At 43.3% G+C, this 23,451-nt stretch overlaps 1 protein-coding gene across 1 annotated transcript in view; it reads left to right on the top strand.

Moving 5' to 3' along the window:
- DZANK1 (double zinc ribbon and ankyrin repeat domains 1) overlaps window positions 1-23,451 on the top strand; it is a 230,236-nt gene that overhangs the window by 179,048 nt on the left and 27,737 nt on the right. The window contains exons 14-15 of the mRNA XM_053711996.1: window positions 3,340-3,467; window positions 15,887-15,961. Coding sequence (XP_053567971.1) covers window positions 3,340-3,467; window positions 15,887-15,961 — 203 coding nt within the window. The remainder of the gene's footprint in view (window positions 1-3,339; window positions 3,468-15,886; window positions 15,962-23,451) is intronic.

Raw genomic sequence — 23,451 nt, 5'->3', positions numbered from 1 at the left:
TCGCCCAGACTTGGGCAAGAGACGTCCAGGATCCCTGGGCACTAGAGATTGTTTCCCAGGGTTATCTTCTGGAATTCAAAGGATCATCTCCAAAGGGGAGATTTCATCTCTCACAATTATCTGCAAACCAGATAAAGAGAGAGGCATTCTTACGTTGCGTTCAAGACCTACTGGTTATGGGAGTAATCCACCCAGTTCCAAGAGAGGAACAGGGACAGGGTTTCTATTCAAACCTGTTTATAGTTCCCAAAAAAGAGGGAACTTTCAGATCAATTTTCGATCTCAAGATCCTAAACAAATTTCTCAGGGTCCCATCCTTCAAAATGGAGACGATCCGACCCATCCTCCCTATGATCTAGGAGGGTCAATATATGACTACCGTGGACTTAAAGGATGCTTATCTCCACATTCCGATTCACAGAGAGCATCATCAGTTCCTAAGGTTCGCCTTCTTAGACAGGCATTACCAGTTTGTGGCTCTTCCCTTCGGGTTAGCCACGGCGCCCAGAATCTTTACGAAGGTTCTAGGGTCCCTTCTGGCGGTCCTAAGGCCGCGGGGCATAGCGGTGGCTCCTTACCTAGACGACATTCTGATTCAGGCGTCGACTTTTCAAATCGCCAAGTCCCATACGGACATTGTTCTGGCCTTTCTGAGGTCTCACGGGTGGAAAGTGAACAGAGAAAAGAGTTCTCTTTCTCCCTTCACAAGAGTTTCTTTCCTAGGAACTCTGATAGATTCAGTAGAAATGAAGATTTTTCTGACGGATTTCAGGATATCAAAGCTTCTAACTTCCTGCCGTGTTCTTCTTTCCACTTCTCGGCCGTCAGTGGCTCAGTGTATGGAAATGATCGGCCTAATGGTAGCGGCAATGGACATAGTTCTGTTTGCCCGCCTACATCTCAGACCACTGCAACTTTGCATGCTCAATCAGTGGAATGGGGACTACACAGATTTGTCTCCTCTTTTAAATCTGGATCAAAAGACCAGGGATTCTCTTCTCTGGTGGTTATCTCGGGTCCACCTGTCCAGGGGAATGAGTTTCCGCAGGCCAGAGTGGACTATAGTGACAACTATAGTGACGACAGATGCCAGCCTTCTGGGCTGGGGTGCAGTCTGGAACTCACTGAAGGCTCAGGGTTTGTGGACTCAGGAGGAAGCCCTCCTTCCGATAAACATTCTGGAACTCAGAGCAATATTCAATGCTCTTCAGGCTTGGCCTCAGCTAGCTGCGGTCAGATTAATCAGATTTCAGTCGGACAATATCACGACTGTAGCCTATATCAACCATCAGGGGGGAACAAGGAGTCCCCTGGCAATGATGGAAGTTTCCAAGATAATTCTAAGGGTAGAGGTTCACTCTTGCCATCTATCTGCTATCCATATCCCAGGAGTAGAGAACTGGGAGGCGGACTTTCTAAGTCGGCAGACTTTTCATCCGGGGGAGTGGGAGCTCCATCCGGAGGTATTTGCCTAGCTGATTCAATTATGGGGCAAACCAGAACTGGATCTGATGGCGTCTCGTCAGAACGCCAAGCTTCCTCGTTACGGGTCCAGGTCAAGGGATCCCCAGGCAACGCTGATAGATGCTCTAGCAGTGCCCTGGTCCTTCAGCCTGGCTTATGTGTTTCCACCGTTTCCTCCCCTCCCTCGTCTGATTGCCAAGATCAAGCAGGAGAGAGCTTCAGTGATTTTGATAGCACATGCATGGCCACGCAGGACTTGGTATGCAGATCTGGTGGACATGTCATCCTTCCCACCATGGACTCTGCCGCTGAGGCAGGACCTTCTACTCCAAGGTCCATTCAAACATCCAAATCTAGTTTCTCTGCGTCTGACTGCTTGGAGATTGAACGCTTGATTTTATCAAAACGTGGTTTCTCCGAGTCGGTCATTGATACCTTGATTCAGGCTCAAAAGCCTGTCACCAGGAAAATCTATCATAAGATATGGTGTAAATATCTTCATTGGTGTGAATCCAAGGGTTACTCATGGAGTAAGGTCAGGATTCCCAGGATACTATCTTTTCTCCAAGAAGGATTGGAAAAGGGATTTTTGGCTAGTTCCTTAAAGGGACAGATTTCTGCTTTGTCTATTCTTTTGCACAAGCGCCTGGCTGATGTTCCAGACGTTCAGGCGTTTTGTCAGGCTTTGGTTAGAATCAGGCCTGTGTTTAAACCTGTTGCTCCGCCATGGAGTTTAAATTTAGTTCTTAAGGTTCTTCAAGGGGTTCCGTTTGAACCCTTGCATTCCATAGATATCAAGCTTTTATCTTGGAAAGTTCTGTTTTTAGTAGCTATCTCTTCGGCTCGAAGAGTTTCAGAGTTATCTGCCTTGCAGTGTGATTCTCCTTATCTGATCTTCCATGCAGATAAGGTAGTTTTGCGTACCAAACCTGGGTTTCTTCCTAAGGTAGTATCTAATAGGAATATCAATCAGGAAATTGTTGTTCCGTCACTGTGTCCTAATCCTTCTTCAAAGAAGGAACGTCTGTTACACAATCTTGACGTGGTTCGTGCGTTAAAGTTTTTTTCGTCAAACATCTGCATTGTTTGTTGTCTACTCTGGAAAGAGGAGAGGCCAAAAGGCTTCGGCAACTTCTCTTTCTTATTGACTAAGAAGCATAATCCGTTTAGCTTATGAGACTGCTGGCCAGCAGCCTCCTGAAAGAATTACAGCTCATTCTACTAGAGCGGTAGCTTCCACATGGGCTTTTAAACATGAGGCCTCTGTTGAACAGATTTGTAAGGCGGCGACTTGGTTTTCGCTTCATACTTTTTCTAAATTCTACAAATTTGATACTTTTGCTTCCTCGGAGGCTATTTTTGGGAGAAAGGTCTTACAGGCAGTGGTGCCTTCCATTTAAGTACCTGCCTTGTCCCTCCCTTCATCCATATCCTAAAGCTTTGGTATTGGTATCCCACAAGTAATGGATGAACCCGTGGACTGGATACACCTTACAAGAGAAAACAAAATTTATGCTTACCTGATAAATTTCTTTCTCTTGTGGTGTATCCAGTCCATGGCCCGTCCTGTCACTTTAAGGCAGGTGTTTTTATTTTTTAAAACTACAGTCACCACTGCACCCTATAGTTTCTCCTTTTTCTTACTTGTCTTCGGTCGAATGACTGGAGGTGGGGGTTAGGGGAGGAGCTATATAGACAGCTCTGCTGTGGGTGTCCTCTTGCAACTTCCTGTTGGGAAGGAGAATATCCCACAAGTAATGGATGAACCCGTGGACTGGATACACCATAAGAGAAAGAAATTTATCAGGTAAGCATAAATTTAGTTTTTTCTTATTGCAGTGGTTTATCTAGTAAAAATAACTCTTTTGTCTACAGGGAGCTGATCCTAACTGTAGCAACAATGAAGACCGGCCTGTGCTCATGGTGGCAGTGCTAAACGGACATCACAGTGTAATACCGGTCCTTGTACAGAAGGGAGCAGATATAGACCAGCAGTCTGGGCCGTAAGTAATTAGTAACATAAATAGGTAATAGTGTTAATAAACACAAGGATCTTTTATTATGTGAAGCTCAATTGATGCTCTCTTTCCTAGGTGTTTAAATCAGGAATACAATGTAACCCCTTTTATACAGGAGTTTATAGTATTATTGCTCACTCTCTGAGAAATCATGTTTATATTATAGTTTATTTTGCCTTTATTTTTTCAGTATTTTATGTTTAGTCTTTTTGTTTTATTTTCATTCTTATTTTGTATTAATTTTTATTTTCTGTGCTTTCGGCATTTTGTTTTATTAACAATTTTTTTTTTTCTAAAGGAAAAGAGTTTGTGTTGTAGGACAGGCAGGATCTGTTTTTTGCACATTCCTTCTTGGCTATCCCTTTTTGTGCGCTTGCCTATTTTCTTTTTTATCTGGTTAGGATAGTTTTTGTTTAAGAGCTCTTGGTTGTTGTAGAAACTCTTATTAGGAGGACGTTTCTTCATATTGGATGGTAGAAGCTGACGACTTTGGTTGTCAATATTCTGGAGGCTTCCTATGGAAGCATCTCTATTGAGTTCGAGGTGATGGTTCCCTCGACATTTTCAAGTCAGTTTTAAGTCATGGATTGTTTGCAGTCTTCTAGCAGAACCTGGAATTTAAGAATTTTCGGTTTAGTCCTCGAGTTGCACTGATAGATATGTCGGTTCGTTTACTCTTTCCTTCTTCTCGAGAGAAGGAGTTGGTTCTAGCTATTCCAGCTCAGACTGAGCAGGGCCATCTAACCTTGATGACAGAAAGGACCTGTTTAAGGTTCTATCTTGAATGGGCGTTTGATTCTGGATCATATCGGTTCCAGGGGGCCTAGAGACCGAAGCTAGGCTACACGTCCTGCCTTTTTGGGCAGTTTTTCTTCTTTTGGAGAGAGTTTTTTTTTCAGGTGTCTTTTGGAGTACCTTTTGCAGTGTGAGAATATTTTCATTACACTGTTTGTTTCAGGGTCCAGTATAGGGAGGGGTCTCCCCTCCTATTTGGATTCTAGGGTACTCAAGCAGAGCTTAATTTGTCTCCTTTTTGGGGAGAATATAAGTTCTCTCTTCCAGGTTTGGTTTGGAAGCAATACAGGATCACTGTTTTTCTTCTTCTGGGGGTATTATCCGGTTCCTTTAGAACGTCTCTCCCTGTAATCTCGTTTCTGATCCTTAGTTTTCTGTTTGGGATCTGGGGTTTATTGGACAGTGACTTGATTACAGTAACAGATAGTTCCCGTGGCTTAATGATGCTGGTTGATTTACCGTAGTATCGTCTGATAGAAGACTTTTGGGACTTTTTCTGTCTTCTCCGATCCTCAGAGATGGATCTAGGCCAGAGTTTTCTCTGGTGGAGACGGCAGGTTGGATCACTGGATATTAATTTAGCCTTCCTAGCCAGGTAGACTTTACCTTTAGGTTAGCCCCTTCAGGTCGGGCCTTTTAGACCTGCTTTAGTCCATCGCTAGCTCAGTGTTGGGGGGGTGATGACTTGTCTTGGGGTCTGTTTTGGATTTCATCCCTTTGCCAGGCCTCATCCCATCCGAGGTTCGGTGTAGGTTGAGGCAGTGCATTGGAGATGTTTCAAATCTGTCTTTGCAGATTTTCATGGACTACTGGTTGAGAGAATAGTTCTCTCATGTCTTTGTCAAGGCCTCCCTATCCTGTGGGACATTTTTCTTATCTCCAGGGGCAGTTTGGACTTCGGTTGCAGCCCGTCAGGTTAGTGAGGGCGTGCCTAAAGGGGCCAGGATCTCCGGAGGTTTTTCCTCCCATTGATATGTTGGATCTTCAGGCAAATCCTTTCTGCTCTAAGGGTCTAGTCTACTGGGTCCGTCTCAGTGTAGGGATCTAGTCGGTCTTACTTTTGCTGGCTTGGATCTTCTTCTGAGATAGAGAGTCTCCCTAGCGTTGGGGGGTAGCATTTTGAGTTTGGTGGTGGGTAGAGGCCCACTGAGGCTCGCCGTCAGCGTCCCTCTTTGGGAGGGATTTTATCTAGAGATATCTTTTTGTTATCTGAATTGCAACTAGAAGGGGATGCCAAAGGAGAATCTTTGGACGTCCGTCTTTATTCCAGTTTACCCATTATAGGTCGTGGTTCAGGATCTTCTGGAAAAGCTAATGCATACATTAGCAGTGCCTTGGAGGTTCATTGCCTTTTTCCCTTTTTCTGCCATATCATTCTTGACTTGAGGGCTTGAATCTAGCAGGGGTAGGCGTCAGTGATTCTGACTGCTCCGTTAAGGCCGCATAAATCATGGTTCCTGATTTCGTGGTTTGGCCTCCATGAAGTTTGTCCTTGTTGCAGGGATCTGCTGGAACAAGGTCTCTTTTTACTTCCTCAAATCTTTGTTCTCTGCATCGGGTTGAGAGATGTCTCTTAGTCTTAGCTGAAGAGACAGTTTTTCTGAGAAGTTATGGTCCTCTCCTTGAAGCGCGTAGCTGGTCCCTTGTCATCTATCTCAGATGTGGAGGACCCCTTCGACTGGGAAGTATGTGGTTTGTCCTGGCACTCTATTGGGACGACAGGACTCCTTTCTTTCTGTCAGGGTTTTTTCCCTTCTTTGTTTGCCATGTGCTGCTGTCAGCCATTTTACTCACCTCTCTTGCTGACTCTGGTGCATACTGTGTGTTACTGCTCATTTCCTGCAATTCCTTTTATGGCCAGACTGGTGTTCATCATCAGTGTGAGACAGGATGCAGTCTCAGAATTGTGATGTCATCACTTATTATTTAAAGGGCCTCTGTTCAGTATGCTTTGCCCTTGCGTTGTCTCAGACCTGTTTGTGAGAGCTCCTGTGTATTACCTGGCTGTCTGACGTCCCTCCTGGTGTCAGGGTTTTTTCCCTGTTTTGTTTGCCATGTGCTGCTGGCAGCCATTTTACTCACCTCTCTTCCTGACTATGGTGCATTGTGGGGGATGCTGCTCATTTCCTGCACTTCCTTTTATGGCCAGACTGGTGTGCATCATCTGTGTGAGACAGGATGCAGTCTCAGAATTGTGATGTCATCACTTATTATTTAAAGGGCCTCTGTTCAGTATGCTTTGCCTTTGCGTTGTCTCAGACCTGTTTGTGAGAGTTCCTGTGTATTACCTGGCTGTCTGACGTCCTTCCTGGTTCCTGATCCCTGGCTTGTTCCTGACTCTGCTGTTTTCCTTGTTCCTGATTCTGGCTCGTCTGACTATTCGCTTTGGCTCCTGACTCGGCTCGTCTTACTACCAGCTCTGGTTTTGACTCCTGGCTTGTTATTTGACTTGTGGACTTTTTATTATTTTTTGTTATTAATAAAGGTTTGATCATTTTTGCACTTCTCGTCTCAGTCTGATTCCTGGCACCCTGACATTATGCAAAGGCCATGAATCCTGATGGTGCTAATAATCCACCTTTACCTGCCATCATTTCCAGGATGGATGAACAGGATCACCGCTTGGATCAATTTGCACTAGCCCTGCAAACCCTGCTGACTCGCACTGCACATTTGGACCAAAGTGTCCCACAAGTTATGGCTGCTCCTGTTTCCGCTGCTGCACCTAGTCCTACCAGGAGCATGTCCGGTTCTGCACCTCTACCTCAGCGATATGGAGGCGATCCTATTCAGTGCAGAGGGTTTTTGAACCAGGTGGGCATTTACTTTGAGATGTTACCTCAGGCGTTTCCCTCTGACAGAGCTAAGGTGGGATTTCTCATCTTGTTACTCTCTGACACTGCTCTTGCCTGGACTAATTTCTTGTGGGAGACTAATAAACCTGTGATTTCAAATTACCCTTAATTTGTGGCCTCCTTTCGAAGGGTATTTGATGTTCCGGCTCGCTCCTCCTCTGCTGCTAAACGACTCATGTCCATTCAGCATGGTACAAGATCTGTTGCTCAGTATGCTATTGATTTCCGTACGCTTGCCGCAGAGGTTGGTTGGATCAATGAAGCCCTTGTTGCCGCCTTCTTTCATGGGCTCTCTGATGCGATTAAAGACGAAGTTGCTGCCAGAGATTTACCAGAGGATCTTGAGGCATTGGTGTCTTTTTTTAACCTAATTGACATCAGACTCAGAGAGAGGCCCTCTTTCAAGGAGCGCTTGCGGAAGCCTCCTGTTCCGTTGTCTCCTACGTGTTCGTTCCCACCCATGCCTCCCTCTCCTCCCATGCCTCCTGGTCCTGAGTCACCAGGTACTGCTGAGCCGATGCAGTTGGGATTCACGTGTCTCTCCATGGCGGAGAGGGCCTTTAGGAGGAGGGAGGGGCTCTGCCTCTATTGTGGGTTACAGGGCCACCTTTTGAAGTCTTGTCCTACATGGCCGGGAAACGCTCACACCTAAGGTCCTGTCGGGGGGAGGCCTTGGGTGGTTTATCCTCGTCTCCGGAACCGCTTAAGGAGAAAACTTTGGTCACGGTTGTCCTTTCCTGGGTGGACTCCTCCATAGTCACCCAGGCTCTTGTTGACTCCAGTGCTGCGGGCTATTTCATTGACAGTGCTTTTGTATCAAAGCACTCCATTCCTGTTTTGCCTCGGTCCGTTCCGCTTGCTATTGAGGCCATTGATGGCAGGCCCTTTCAGCCCGCACTCATTACTCACGAAACTGCTCCGTTGTCCATGGCTGTTGGGGCTCTCCATTTTGAAACCCTCCAGTTCCAGGTGATAAACTCTCTGCATTTTTGCGGTTGTTCTGGGTTATCCTTGGCTCCAAAAGCACAATCCCAGTCTCGACTGGCGCAGGTCCGAAATTTTGTCGTGGTCCCTGCAATGTATTTCCACTTGTCTTCGGAAACCAGTTAAAGTCTTGTGCACTTCTTCGGTATCTCAATTGCCAGAGGAGTACCGAGAGTTCCTAGACGTTTTTGACAAGGTGCGTGCCAGTACGTTGCCTCCTTACCGGTCTTACGATTGTGCCATAGACCTGCAACCCGGAGCCATTCCTCCTCGGGGCCGGGTTTACCCTCTGTCTGTTGCAGAGAATTGTGCTATGGAGGAGTATGTTGCCGATGCTCTGTCGCGGACGATCATCCGCAAATCCTGCTCTCCTGCAGGGGCTGGCTTCTTCTTTGTGAAGAAAAAAGGTGTCAAGTTAAGACCATGCATCGATTATAGGGGTCTTAATCGTCTTACCATTAAGAATGCTTACCCTATTCCGCTCATTACGGAACTCTTTGACCGCCTCAAGGGAGCTACGGTCTTTACTAAACTTGATTTGAGAGGAGCGTACAATCTCGTTAGGATCAAGGAGGGCCACGAATGGAAAACAGCGTTCAACACCAGTAGCGGGCATTATGAGTATCTTGTAATGCCCTTTGGCCTATGTAATACTCCTGCTGTTTTCCTGGAATTTATTAATGATGTCCTACGAGATATGTTGCGACAGTGTGTTGTGGTGTACTTAGACGACATCCTCATACACTCACCCACTCTTGAAGCTCATCGTTCTGATGTTACACGGGTTCTTCAGAGACTTCGTGAGAACGGCCTGTTTTGTAAACTCGAGAAATGTGAGTTCCATCAGACTCAAGTAACCTTTCTAGGTTATATTATCTCGGTTGCAGGGTTCTCCATGGATCCTGACAAGTTATCTGCAGTTCTGCAGTGGCCTCGTCCCAGTTGGTCTTCGGTCTATTCAACGTTTTTTGGGGTTCACCTATTACTATAGAAAGTTTATTAAAAACTTTTCTTCCTTGGTCAAACCTATCACAGACATGACCCATAAAGAGAATGATCCACTCCATTGGTCACCTAGTGCCATTAAGGCCTTTGATAGTCTTAAGACTGCCTTTGCTGCAGCTCCAGTTCTGGCTCATCCTAACCCTGTCCTGCCTTTCGTTCTTGAGGTCGATGCGTCTGAGACTGGAGTAGGTGCCCTCTTGTCTCAACGTCCTACGCCTGACGGTTCCTTGCATCCGTGTGGTTTCTTCTCTAAGAAATTGTCTTCAGCGGAGTGCAATTATGAAATTTGCGACAGGGAATTACTGGCCATAATTTTGGCACTCAAGGAATGGAGGCATCTTCTCGAGGGTACTAGCGTGCCAGTGCTCATTCTTACTGACCACAAGAATTTAACTTATCTATCTGAAGCAAAACGTTTGTCGCCCCGACAGGCCAGATGGGCACTATTTTTGTCTCGGTTTAATTATGTGGTCTTCTACCTGCCTGGTAGTAAGAATGTTAGGGCTGATGCCCTCTCTCTACAATTTTCGCCTCTGTCCAAAGAGGAGTCTGTACCTACTCCTGTTATACCTCCTGACCATATTTTACCTACCATACGTACTAATTTGACTTCTCCCTTGGGGGAGGAGATCCTGGCTGCACAAACCAATGCACCTCCTGAGAAACCTAGTGGTAAGTGTTTTGTTCCTGAGAATCTTCGAACTAAACTTTTGCACACTTACCACTATCCTAAAGCCGCAGGTCACCCAGGCAAGAACCAAATTATTTGGTCTGTCACTCGACAGTTCTGGTGGCCAGGTCTTCGTTCTGATGTTGCTGCGTATGTGGCCTCCTGCTCAGTTTGTGCACAGAATAAGACTCCTCGACGTCTTCCTGTGGGTCTTCTTCAACCTATTGCTAATGGTGAGCGTCCTTGGACACATCTTTCCATGGACTTCATTGTCGAGCTCCCTGTTTCCAGTGGCAATACTGTTATCCTTATGATGGTTGACCGTTTTTCTAAAATGTCACATTGCATTCCCATGATGAAGTTGCCTACCGCTCAGGAGCTTGCTTCAATTTTTGCCTGGGAGGTCTTCCGTTTACATGAGTTACCTAAGGAGATAGTGTCGGACCGGGGTAGCCAGTTTGTCTCCAGATTTTGACGTTCCTTTTGTGCTCAAATGGGGATCCAGCTTTCCTTCTCCTCGGCATATCACCCTCAATCCAATGGGGCTGCGGAACGGTCTAATCAAGCTCTGGAACAGTTCCTCTGTTGCTATGTCTCAGATCACCACAATAATTGGTCTGAACTGTTACCTTGGGCAGAGTTTGCTCGTAATATTGCTATTAATGCTTCCTCCAAGTTATCCCCGTTCATGGCGAATTATGGGTTTCAACCATCCTTGTTGCCCAATTCATTCATGTCTCAGGGTATTCCGGCTTTGGAGGAGCATCTCCGGCAACTCCGTTCCACGTGGGTGCAGATTCGGGATTGCCTTCATCGTTCTATGCAGCTCCAAAAGTTCCAGGCTGATTGTAGGCGTCTGCCCGCGCCTTCCTACCAGGTTGGTGAGAGAGTTTGGCTGTCCTCCCACAACTTGAACCTTCGTGTGCCTTCCAATAAACTGACTCCCTGTTATGTTGGTCCTTTTCGAATACTCTGACGGGTCAATCCTGTTGCCTACGCTCTTGACCTTCCTCCTGCAATGCGCATCTCCAATGTTTTTCATGTCTCCCTCTTGAAACCATTGGTTTGTAATCGGTTTACCACTGTGTTGCCTCGTCCCCGTCCTATCTTTGTTGACAACCATGAGGAGTATGAGGTCAGCAGCAATAATGACTCTTGTATGTCCAGGGGCCGTGTACAGTATTTGGTTCACTGGAGGGGCTACGGTCCGGAGGAGCGTTCTTGGGTTCCCTCCTCTGATGTTCATGCTCCCGCCTTACTCCGTGCCTTCCATGCCCGTTTCCCCAATAAGCCTTTTGTCCTCCCGCGGGGGAGGGGTCATTGAGGGGAGGGTACTGTCAGGGTTTTTTCCCTGTTTTGTTTGCCATGTGCTGCTGGCGGCCATTTTTCTCACCTCTCTTCCTGACTTTGGTGCATTGTGGGGGATGCTGCTCATTTCCTGCACTTCCTTTTATGGCCAGACTGGTGTGCATCATCTGTGTGAGACAGGATGCAGTCTCAGAATTGTGATGTCATCACTTATTATTTAAAGGGCCTCTGTTCAGTATGCTTTGCCTTTGCGTTGTCTCAGACCTGTTTGTGAGAGTTCCTGTGTATTACCTGGCTGTCTGACGTCCTTCCTGGTTCCTGATCTCTGGCTTGTTCCTGACTCTGCTGTTTTCCTTGTTCCTGATTCTGGCTTGTCTGACTATTCGCTTTGGCTCCTGACTCGGCTCGTCTGACTACCAGCTCTGGTTTTGACTCCTGGCTTGTTATTTGACGTGTGGAGTTTTTATTATTTTTTTGTTATTAATAAAGGTGTGATTATTTTTGCACTTCTCATCTCAGTCTGATTCCTTGCACCCTGACACCTGGTTCCTGATCTCTGGCTTGTTCCTGACTCTGCTGTTCTCCTTGTTCCTGATTCCGGCTCGTCTGACTATTCGCTTTGGCTCCTGACTCGGCTCGTCTGACTATTCGCTTTGGCTCCTGACTCGGCTTGTCTGACTACCAGCTCGGGTTTTGATTCCTGGCTTGTTATTTGTTTTGTGGACTTTTTATTATTTTTTGCTATTAATAAAGGTGTGATTATTTTTGCACTTCTCGTCTGTCTGATTCCTGGCACCCTGACACTTTCCTCCAGAATGATCTGGAGAAGGGCCTCTTAGCTAAGTTCCGTGTTGGGACAGTTTTGGCCCTGTCTGATTTTTTGTCTGGCTCCAGAGGCTCTTTGAGTTTCTAGACGTATAGTTTTTAACTAGAACTTTGACCGTGGTCAGGCAGGTGTGTAGTTCAGATGCTCCTTCTTGGGGTTTGGTCTTTACTCTTATAGTCTTACATCGGGCTACCTTTGTACCTATGCATGATGTTGTCTCTAGGTTGTCATCTTAAAGTCCTTCTACGTCTTTTCTTTCTTCTGCGAGCAGAAGTCCTTGAGTTACGGCCTTGTATTGCGTCCCTCCTTTTTGGGTGTTCTACGATAGTAGGCTGTTCTGCAGACTTATTTAGGATTTCTCCTAAGGTTGTTTCATATCGCATTTTCAGCTGAAGTTTTGGGTACATTTTTATCGCATATTCCTTCTTCCCGAAGGAAAGTTTTTTACTTAATATGGAGTCGTGCCTTAAGGATCTATCTTCAGGCTAGATAGTTTCTCTGTTTATTATCTATCTGAGAAGTGTAAGGGTCAGAGGGCTCCTAATCTTCCTTATCTTAGTTGAGGAGTATCTTCCGTTTGGGTCATGACTCAGCAGGACGCTAGCCTCCTCGGAGGTTTACGGCCAGGGCCGGATTTACATCTCAGGTGCCTGTAGGCACAAAAACCTGAAGCGCCCCCCCCCACCCCCCCACCCCCCCTAGAAAAAAGTGGAAAAAATGAGGACTTTTTTTTATTATTATTTAGGACAACTAAAAATAAATATTAGATGTAAAATTACATTTTCCCTTTTATGGAGATACACAAATACACACACCAATTGCAATATTTGTTGTAATGGAAGCTACACCAAAAATCAATATTCACTTGACTCAAATGGCCATACAATTTCTATTATGTATAACAAAAACAAATCATGTTAAACTTTTAATGCAAAATATTCTAAAGAAAACCCTATTTAAAGGGACATCAAATGTGACAGTTTGCTGGGCATTTTATTATTCCACTAGTGCTTGCAGAGAAGTGTGTTAGCCTCTTGCAAAAGAGTTAAACACATAGTCAATGTCAGTTCTGAGACAGCAATACACATCTGTGCAGACCCAGATGGGCTCATAGGACATGTTTATTGACAAGCCATTAGTGTATTGCTTTTCTGGAGATGACTTTGACTATGTGCTTAACATTTTGTTGGAGTCAAACACAGTTTTGTGTAAACAATAGCAATATTAAAACTAGCAGCATGCAAGCTCATCACCATCAACAACCTGTGCAGCCAGTGGAAGAAAATATAAAATGTAGGGAAAAAAATCTTGTAAACTCTGATATTTTTGGTACAAACACACACAGATGTTACATTTATTTTGTTCTGAAATATAAATATCATATGATGTTGCTCTCAAAGGAAAACATGGAATGTTGTAGATTATATGTAATCCAGGGGTCAACAAATGTGTTTAAAATTAGAATTTAGAAATTCAATGGGAGGGGTTTAGTTTTAATCTTTGCCCCTCTCTCCTTCATGGCTCCCTCAACTGCTGTAACATATTCCCAATGAAACACTCGACTTTGTAGGCACCTGGCAGCACAATTCTTACTAAAATAAATGCCCTCATAAAAAAAAAAAAAAAAAAAAAAAAAATTTTTTTTTTTTTTTTTTTTTTTTTTTTTTTTATTATTGACAGGCAGGCGCCCCTCACTGCAAGGCGCCTGTAGGCACATGCCTACTGTGCCTAATGGGAAATCCGGCCCTGTTTACGGCTCAGTCTTTTCAAACAGTGGCATCCTCTTGGGCCTCTAAGATGAGGCCTCTAGGGTTCCTTTTGGTGGGTGGACTATTTGGCGTCCCTTACATTCCTTTCAAAATGTTATTGATTTTTTTTCTTCGGTGAAGCAGCCTTCTTGAGAAGGGGTTTGCAGGCTGTGGTGCCCTCAGATGGGGGCCGCCTCTCTTTTTGCCCTCCCGTTAGCATTCAGTGTCCTCTGTAGCTTGGGTATAGTTTTCCCACAAGTAATGAATGCAGCTCTGGACTCTCCCTGTATTAAGGAGGAAAACATAAATTATGCTTACCAGATAATTTCCTTTCCTTCTGTACAGGGAGATTCCTTAGCTCCCGCCCGTGTTCTCTGTTTGGCTGCCCTAAATTGTAACTTGTTCTTCTGGCACCTCTTTCACCCTGATATTTCTCCTACTGTTCCTTGTTCCCTCGGCAGAATGACTGGGGGATGAGGGAAGTGGGGGAGGTATTTAAGCCTTTGACTGGGATGTCTTTGCCTCCTCCTGCTGGCCAGGTTCAGTATTTCCCACAAGTCATGAATGCAACTGTGGACTCTCCCTGTACAGAAGGAAAGGAAATGATCTGCTAAGCATAATTTATGTTTTTTGCATATTCAAGCATACTTCAGAAATGCTTATAAATGAATTTGATATGCACTACTCTGCATTGTTTTCTTTCTTTTAATTGTGTACATTTAGACACAGGGAAGTATGTTTAGGGTGCTTCAGAAATTTGTGGTAGGGCCTGTTTTGTTTAATATGTTAACATTACTAGAAAGGTTAAAAGGAAACTATACAACTTGCCAATGACAAGATTAACATCCTAGGAGGAATTATTTAAAAATATTAGTTTTGGCCTAGGTGTACTACAGGGACATATTACTCAAAATGTTTCTCTCATGTACATGAAAGAGGACTGAGGAGCATTAAATATTTTAATATTTTTTGCATTAAAAAGCTATTTTTGTTTTGAAAAACAAATATAAATCTGCAAGAAATTGACATAATATAAAGCTATCAAAGGAATTTTTTGATGGATTTTCATAGACTTTCATAAAAACAAAAGATATGCAGCCAATACAAAATGAAAAATGTCTGCTAATTCATTTAATATTGATGATGATGACTGCTTAAAGGGACATGAAGCCCAACATTATTATTTTGTGATTCAGACAGAGCATACAATTTTAAACAAGTTTCCAATTTACTGCTATTAATCAAATTGGCTTTGTTCTCATTGTTTTCTTTGTTGTGGAGAAACCTAGGTAGGTAGCGTGCACATGTGTGCAGCACTACATAACAGGAAATAGTGCTGCCATCTAGTGTTCTTGCTAATGTATAACTTTCTTGAAAAACTTCTGCCATATAGTGCTGAAGACACGTGCATGCTCCTGAGCTTTCCTTCCTGCTTTTCAACAAAGGATGCCAAGAGAACAAAGAAAATGTCCTAATACTGTAGAAGTAAATTGGAAAGTTGTTTAAAATTAAATGCTTTATATGAATCATGAAATCATGTTAGTTTTTTACTTTCCTATTAATATCAGATCATAGTGTGTTTTGAGCTATGTTTATTGCTTTTTATTGGTCGAAAAAATGATTGTGTTTGTTATTATGTAATTCGAATGTGCCCAAAAACGTTAACTTTGGGGGGAAGCTGTGCAAATCGACCATCTATACTGCCAAAATAGGCTCTCAATAGGTTGAAGTTGTAGATTTTGAGAAGCTTCAACAATAATGCAATTAAGTTTTTGAAATGTGCTTTATAATGAATTTGAATACAAATATTGAATAATGCCCTTGCAAGGTACAGAGGGTGTTACCGTGCTACAAATTAATTTGAAACGCTTGCATGTAGGGTGATTGCAGGTTTTCAAATAGATTAGAATATAAAACCCTTTGCAAATCCATGCAAAAATCATTAGTGCCTTCATGTGTAAAACCTGAAGAAGAGAACAGAGATACGGTAGAATAATTAATTTATGTTTTAGGAAGCAATATAATTTTTAATAAAACAGAGTAATACCATAATATGCTGAATAGCCTTCCAGCAGAAAGATTAGGACAAATACAGTATAAGAGTTTATTATTGCCTAGGATATGTGTAATGATTCATTGTTACTAGAAGGCAGTATCAGACAAGATAGGCCTACTAGTTATTGTGGTCAACTTACATTTTCGGTTTTTGACAGGCACAACAACACAGCTCTTCACGAGGCAGTTATACTTGGCTTGGATGGAAAGAAATCTGTTGAAGTTCTTCTAGGGTAAGCAGTGCATCAAATAAAACATTTAAACTGGACTACACCAAAGCTTTGCTCATTAGTATCATTTATTTAAAAGGATCATAATATCCCACAATGCTGTACAAGTTTAAAGGGTCAATAAACACCTTGTAATTACAAGACAACTACAAGAACTGTAATTGTTGCCTAAACTCCATCCACCTCTTTCCTCATTTGGAGGGGTCAATTTTGGCCCGGTTTGCAGACAACCAGGCTAATCACAGTCACCAAGTTATCATATAGTGACTTGTTTAATAGTTATTATCTGTTAAAGACAATTGGGGAAATATATGTAGCAGGGTTAGCTTTGAGAAACTAGCAGGGTGTATTTCCACCTTTGAGCAATTTTCAAAACCAAATTACATGAAAAGAATGCAAATTTGTTTTATTACGCATTACTAAACATTTTATATTAAAATTACAATGTGTTTTACTGTCCCTTTAAACGATCGAAACATATAGTTTAAGGGATAGTCTTGTCAATCATGATTCAGATAGATCATGCAATTTTAAAGGGACACTGAACCCAAAAATTTTCTTTTGTGATTCAGATAGAGCATGCAATTTTAAGCAACTTTCTAATTTACTCCTATTATCAAATTTTCTTCATTTTCTTGGTATCTTTATTTGAAAAGTTTAGATGCCGACCCATTTTTGGTGAACAACCTGGGTTGTTCTTGCTGATTGATGGATAAATTCACCCACTAATAAACAAGTGCTGTCCAAGCTCTGAACCAAAAATTGCTTAGATGCCTTTCAAATAAAGATAGCAAGAGGACAAAGAAAAATTGATAATAGGAGTAAATTAGAAAGTTGCTTCAAATTGCATGCTCTATCTGAATTACTAAAGAAAAAATGTGGGTTCAATGTCCCTTTAAGCAACTTTCTAATTTACTCCTATTATCAAATTTCTTAGTTTTCTTGGTATCTTTGTTTGAAAAAGCACGAGTGTAAGTATAGGAGCCCGGCCCATTTTTTGGTTCAGCACCTAGGTAGCGCTTTCTGATTGGTGTCTAAATGTAGCCACCAATCAGCACAGGCTAACCATGTGCCGAACCAAAAATGGGCCGTCTCCTATGTTTACATTCAAATAAAGATACCAAGAGAACGAAGAAAATTTGACATTAGGAGTAAATTGGAGAATAGTTTAAAATAGCATGCTCTATCTGAATAATGAAAGTTTAATTTTGACTAAACTATCCCTTTAAGTGGTTCTAAATTTTCTCAGTGACTGTGAAAGCCCAAAAACGATTTTTAAGGATTGAGCAATTAAATGCAAATATTGTGTAAAGTTTTTAATAAATACTCTTTATAATGTTGTTACATGTGTTAGTTAATAATGCGGATATACAGCTGTGAAAAAAATTAATAGATGACTGCAAAATTATCAGTTTCTCTGGTTTTACTATTTAGAGGGATGTATTTGAGTAAAATTAACATTTTTGTTTTATTCTATAAACTACTGATAACATTTCTCTCAAATAAAAATCTAATTTAGAGCATTTATCTGCAGGAAATGACAACTGGTCAAACTAACAAAAAAGATCCAGTGCTTTCAGATCTCAAATAATGCAAGGAAAACAAGTTCATGTGAATTTTTAAGCAACATAATACTAATGTTTTAACTTAGCAAGAATTTAGAAATCAATTGTTAAAAGCTCCTAATAAATGAACATTTTAAATTAGAACAGAATCTAACAGAACAGAATCTAGGACGTTTTTAACATCTGTCCTGATTCAGAGCACTTCACGCAAGCTTAGTCTGTCCCTATTGGACGTTTGTCACGTGACCAATTCAGTTTACACACAGGCGTCTAAGCAGAGACAAACTAAAAAAAACAAAAACAAAGGGCTTATTTCTTATTGGATAGCTGCAGGGTCAGGTGACTGGCTATGATAGCAAGCAGGTAGGAACATTCATTCTCCTTCCAGCTCTGTTTTCAACACATCTTGCAAGGTAAGTGTCTTGCTTGAAGTTGCTTTAATGGGGCTCATGAATTATTTGAAGTCTGCAGCTGCTGGCTTCTTTGTTTGTGCTGCGGTAACCCCTTCCCTTCCCTATAAACAGATGAACTCTAGCAGTAGCAGGGAAGGGGTTACCGTAGCACAAACAGAGTGAGCCTGACTGAGTTACTAACTGTTTTAGGTCAGCAGCAATTATTTCTGCATGAGTGTACGACTACACAGTGGAGATAGGAGGCTCTGTTTTCACTCATGCAGAAATAATAGCTGGTGAACTAATACAGTTATAACTTATATAAGAATATCAAGCTGAGGTGCATGGTCTATTAATAACAGTCACAGCCAGGAGATCATGGCTCAAAGGGTGAATGGGGGGAGGAGGAGCAGAGCTGAACCAGTGTTGTATAAAAAAATGCTTCCCCCGTGGCAAGCCTTAAGATAATGCTTTCCTTCCTGCTTCAATTGGATAATCCCTCATCTCGCCATGTGCTCTCTGCCAAATTCATCATGCTGACCACTGTTTTTTTATTTTATTTTTTTAAATATTTTATTGAAAGTTATTGAAAAGATGGTACAAAATGACAGTTCTATCTGTGTAGCAACACAGTGATCTGCCCTCATATCACCTTAACAAATAGAATCATAAAACATTGCAGTCCATGCATTTCACATTAGCATCTGTGAAAGTCCATATTTCTTATTTGTAGTCCAGTTCCTTGAAGTAAATTTTCTCCTCACATATAGTTATATAGGACTAACAGGCAATGTCCATGAAGTAATATGACAATGAGAGATACAGTGTGACTGAATGCACCATAACAATAAAACCAATAAGTACATTGAAAGTAGCGAACTAAGTAGGTATTTACGAAAAAGAAAGATGTAAACCAGTGACCTTATGACCTTATACCTTATCTCTCCCATTGGTATTGCCGTGGGATAATTGGTATTGCATTTGGGATAGGAGGGATGTACAGGAAGGGGGCAAGGAGATATGGGAAAGGGCTTGGAGATGGGGAATATACAGCGTTACCGAGCTATAGTAGCATTCCACCTCATGCGCATCCGCTCATGTACATCAATCCTGCCGGCCTTGTAGTAATGGTACCTCTCTAAAGCCAGCAAGTCTTCCACCTGAGTTTGCCACTGAGCTAGTGTAGGTGTCTCTTGTGATTTCCATCTTTGTGGCATGAGTATTTTGGCGCTGTTTATCATAATGTATAGTAGTGCTAATTTGAGTTAATCTTTTAGATTCGGTTATTTATAAAAGAGGAAGACATTTAGGGTTATTGGTATTTGTGATGCCAATGTTGTGTTTATGTGTGTGATTACATTCTCCCAAAACTTACCCAACCTAGGGCAGGACCACCAAATGTGCAGTAAGTCTGCAGAGTCACCACAGGCTCGCCAACATTTACTGCTGACATTTCTGTAAATTGTATGCAATCTCAGGGGGGTCAAATACCATCTAGACATGTATTTGTAGTTCATTTCCTGAATTCTGGCTGAAATTGAAGCTTTTTCTTTTACAAAGATATGACGAGTCCACGGATTTCATCCTTACTTGTGGGATATTAACCTCCTGCTAACAGGAAGTGGCAAAGAGCACCACAGCAGAGCTGTATATCTAGCCCCTCCCTTCCCCTCCACCTCCAGTCATTCTCTTTGCCTGTGTTATACTAGGAAGACATGGTAAAGTGAGGTGTTAGTTTTAGTTTCTTCAATCAAGAAGTTTTTTATTTTAAATGGTACCGGTGCGTACTATTTCTCCAACATTGGTGTGTCCGGTCCACGGTGTCATCCATAATGTTACGGTACCAACTGTGTACCAAGGGTTAGTACCAGGGAACAATGTCCTGCATAGGGAATCAGCAATTCACAACCCAGCCAGTTTCAGGTTTAAAACAGAATGACAACTTTATTTGAAGGCAGCACACAGATTTATACAGGTTTTTGACCCCCCCTCAGATGGGGGTTGAAAGAATGTTGTACATTAGATAAAAGGGAGAAGCGCCCTTGACATGATACAATAGAATTATATTACTTAAATACTTTACTTAGGCAGATAACAACTTAAACACATTTGGCTTGTCTTATCACCTAGCGTCTGTTCTCTGAGGGTGATTAAACAATGGCCTGTTTATTACTTAAATGTAATTATAGCACACAATAGCTGAGGCCAGAAAACCTGTCTTTAGAAATTAGATTCTTAAAGCTAAACACAGTTAACTCTTTCAGTCCTGACAGAAGGGTCTGTCACATAGCTCCCCCCTTGTGGAACACTCCGGCAGACCCGGCTTGACCCTTTTGCGGGTCAACCTGGGGATGACCGGACTAGGAGGTGGTAGGCATGTCAGTTTGCTGGGACAATCCATTTGTATTCCCGTTATGAGAGAGAATCCCTGTCTGTATAAATAAGGGTTCAACCTCTTCAGTGCCCCGACTAGGGCTAAACAGTCCTTCAAAATATCATCGGCTTCTTTACGTGGTTTTTGTACCTGCTCTTTATAGGTATCCACAATCCCTTCATACTGACATAGGGTGCCCTTGAGTTGCTGCACATCCCTATGAGCCAGCGTCAGCTTCTCCTCCAGTGTCACTAAGTTTGTCCTTATTGTTTCATGTTCCACTCTCAAGCTGGTGTTTTCTGCAGTCTGTCGGTGCAGCTTGTCTAGCAGAGATTCCTGTTCTAAACGTGCTTTTTCCTCTGCACTCCTCTTCTCTCCCGCTAGCACTGTTACATGATTATTTAACGTGACCATTTTATCCTCTACGTGACTCTTCTCCTTCATCAGCGCATTGTAACGTGACTCCCACATATCAATAGCGGATAGAGATTTACTGAGCTCAGCGTCCTGGGGCTTAGCAGCAGGGGGGTCAGTCTCTGCTGCACGGATCTGAGCACGGGTAGTCACAGGGTTAACATCAGCGGGACCCATGGGAGCATAGGCAGAAACAAGGGGGACCAAGGTATTTCCAAGGAGAACATCAGCTGGTAAATCCTTCATGACCCCCACATTCACAGGTCTAGCGCCCCCTCCCCAATCCAAATGCACCCTGGCAACAGGTAGGCGGAACACAGTGCCCCCTGCTACCCTCACAGCCACAGTGTCTCCTGTGTGCTGTTTCTCAGACACCAAGTTCTTTCGAAGCAAGGTCATGGTAGCACCAGTATCCCGTAGACCACTGACCTCCTTCCCATTCACTTTAACCAGTTGCCGGTTATTCCGGTGGGCAGCTTGCACAAGGTCTGCCTCATGTAGGATGCCCCAGCATTCTTGCGCCTCTACATAGCGGGCCGCAGGCTGAGGATTACGTGGGATTCCGCTAGCGGGTCTTCTCCAGGACTGTGCTTGGTTCGCTGCGTTTAGGGGACACTCTGGTCTTTTGTGCCCTAGTTGCTTACATCCAAAGCACCGAATAGGTTGTGAGTAGCCCCGCGAATTGAACCAGGCTCTCTGAGGGTAGTTCGTGGCCCGAGACCGTGTGGTATAGCGGTGTGCTGGGGGTTGGTAACTGGCAGGTGCTGGGGTGACTGGGGGTCTGTACTCCACTCTGGCAGGGGGCTTAGTGGTAGCAGTGTCCAGTTTGCGGGCATCCGTATACTCATCTGCCAAGCGAGCCGCTTCGTGCAGGGTGGAGGGTTTACGGTCCCGAACCCACTCTCGAACTCCTGCGGGTAACTTGTCGAAGCAATGTTCCAACAGGAATAGCTGCAGCACCTCTTCCCCAGATACGGCTTGGCACCCCGCTATCCAGTGAGCTGCTGTGCGGTGCACCTTACATGCCCACTCAAGGTAGGAATCACCAGCCAATTTAACAGTGTCTCTGAACCGCCTCCGGTATGCCTCCGGTGTAACCGCATACCTGGAGAGCAGAGCCTCTTTTACAGTATTATAATCCCCGACTTCCTCATCTGGAATGGCCCGAAAAGCCTCACTGGCCCGGCCGGATAATTTTCCGGATAATATCATGACCCAGTCCTCTGCGGGTACCTTGTGTAGTGCACATTGCCTCTCAAAATCCGCAAGGTACCCATCAATCTCTCCTTCTGTTTCCAGGAAGTTTTTAAAAGCTGCAAAATTCACTTTTCTCTTTTCCACTGGGTTTGCTGCAGCGCCGCTTTGGCGAAGTAGGTTGGCTTCCACAGCTGCTATGACCCGGTCGATAATTTCCGCAGATGGGTTGGGGCCATAATGTGCCAGTCTTATTTTGACAGCCCGGTCAAAACTTGCTTCTTCAGGGGTTCTGTCTGCTATGCTGGGCCCATTGGTTCCTTCTGTCCCTGGTACTCTTTCCATCTTAGTCAGTATTGTAATAATCCCCCTCTTCCTGAGGTTACTGGCTTGTGTAGTTGCTCTTCTGGGCGATAAGGATTCTCCCGTCGCTTGCCACCAATGTTACGGTACCAACTGTGTACCAAGGGTTAACCCCAGATGAACAATGTCCTGCATAGACAATCAGCAATTCACAACCCAGCCAGTTTCAGGTTTAAAACAGAATGACAACTTTATTTGAAGGCAGCACACAGATTTATACAGGTTTTTGACCCCCCCTCAGATGGGGGTTGAAAGAATGTTGTACATTAGATAAAAGGGAGAAGCGCCCTTGACATGATACAATAGAATTATATTACTTAAATACTTTACTTAGGCAGATAACAACTTAAACACATTTGGCTTGTCTTATCACCTAGCGTCTGTTCTCTGAGGGTGATTAAACAATGGCCTGTTTATTACTTAAATGTAATTATAGCACACAATAGCTGAGGCCAGAAAACCTGTCTTTAGAAATTAGATTCTTAAAGCTAAACACAGTTAACTCTTTCAGTCCTGACAGAAGGGTCTGTCACACATAACTTGTGGGAATATTCTCTTCCCCAACAGGAAATGGCAAAGAGCACAGCAAAAGCTGTCCATATAGTCCCTCCTAGGCTCCGCCCACCCCAGTTATTCTCTTTGCCGCTGAACAAGCAGCATCTCCACGGAGATGGTGAAGAGTATGTGGTGTTTAGTTGTAGTTTTTTATTCTACTATCAAGAGTTTGTTATTTTAAAATAGTGCTGGTATGTACTATTTACTCTGAAACAGAAAAAGATGAAGAGTTCTGTTTGTGAGAGGAATATGATTTTAGCAGCAGTAACTAAAATCGTTTGCTGTTTCCACATAGGACTGTTGAGATGAGATAACTTCAGTTGGGGGAAACAGTTAGCAGACTTTTCTGCTTAAGGTATGACTAGCCATATTTCTAACAAGACTGAGTAATGCTGGAAGGCTGTCATTTTCCCCATCATGGGGACCGGTAAGCCATTTTCTTAGTCTCAAACAGAATAAAGGGCTTAATATGGGCTATAAAACTGGTAGACACTTTTATGGGCTAGATCGATTGCTTTATTTGGGCATTTTATACAGCTTGATGTTGAAATTCACACTTTATAACTTTGGGGAACGTTTTTTTTACGTCAGGCACTGGTTAGACACCTTCCCAGTCAGGAAGGGCCTTCTATGTAG

The sequence above is a fragment of the Bombina bombina genome, chromosome 4, assembly GCF_027579735.1.
Source record: "Bombina bombina isolate aBomBom1 chromosome 4, aBomBom1.pri, whole genome shotgun sequence".
NCBI lineage: Eukaryota > Metazoa > Chordata > Amphibia > Anura > Bombinatoridae > Bombina > Bombina bombina.
This window is presented reverse-complemented; position numbering and strand designations above follow the sequence as displayed.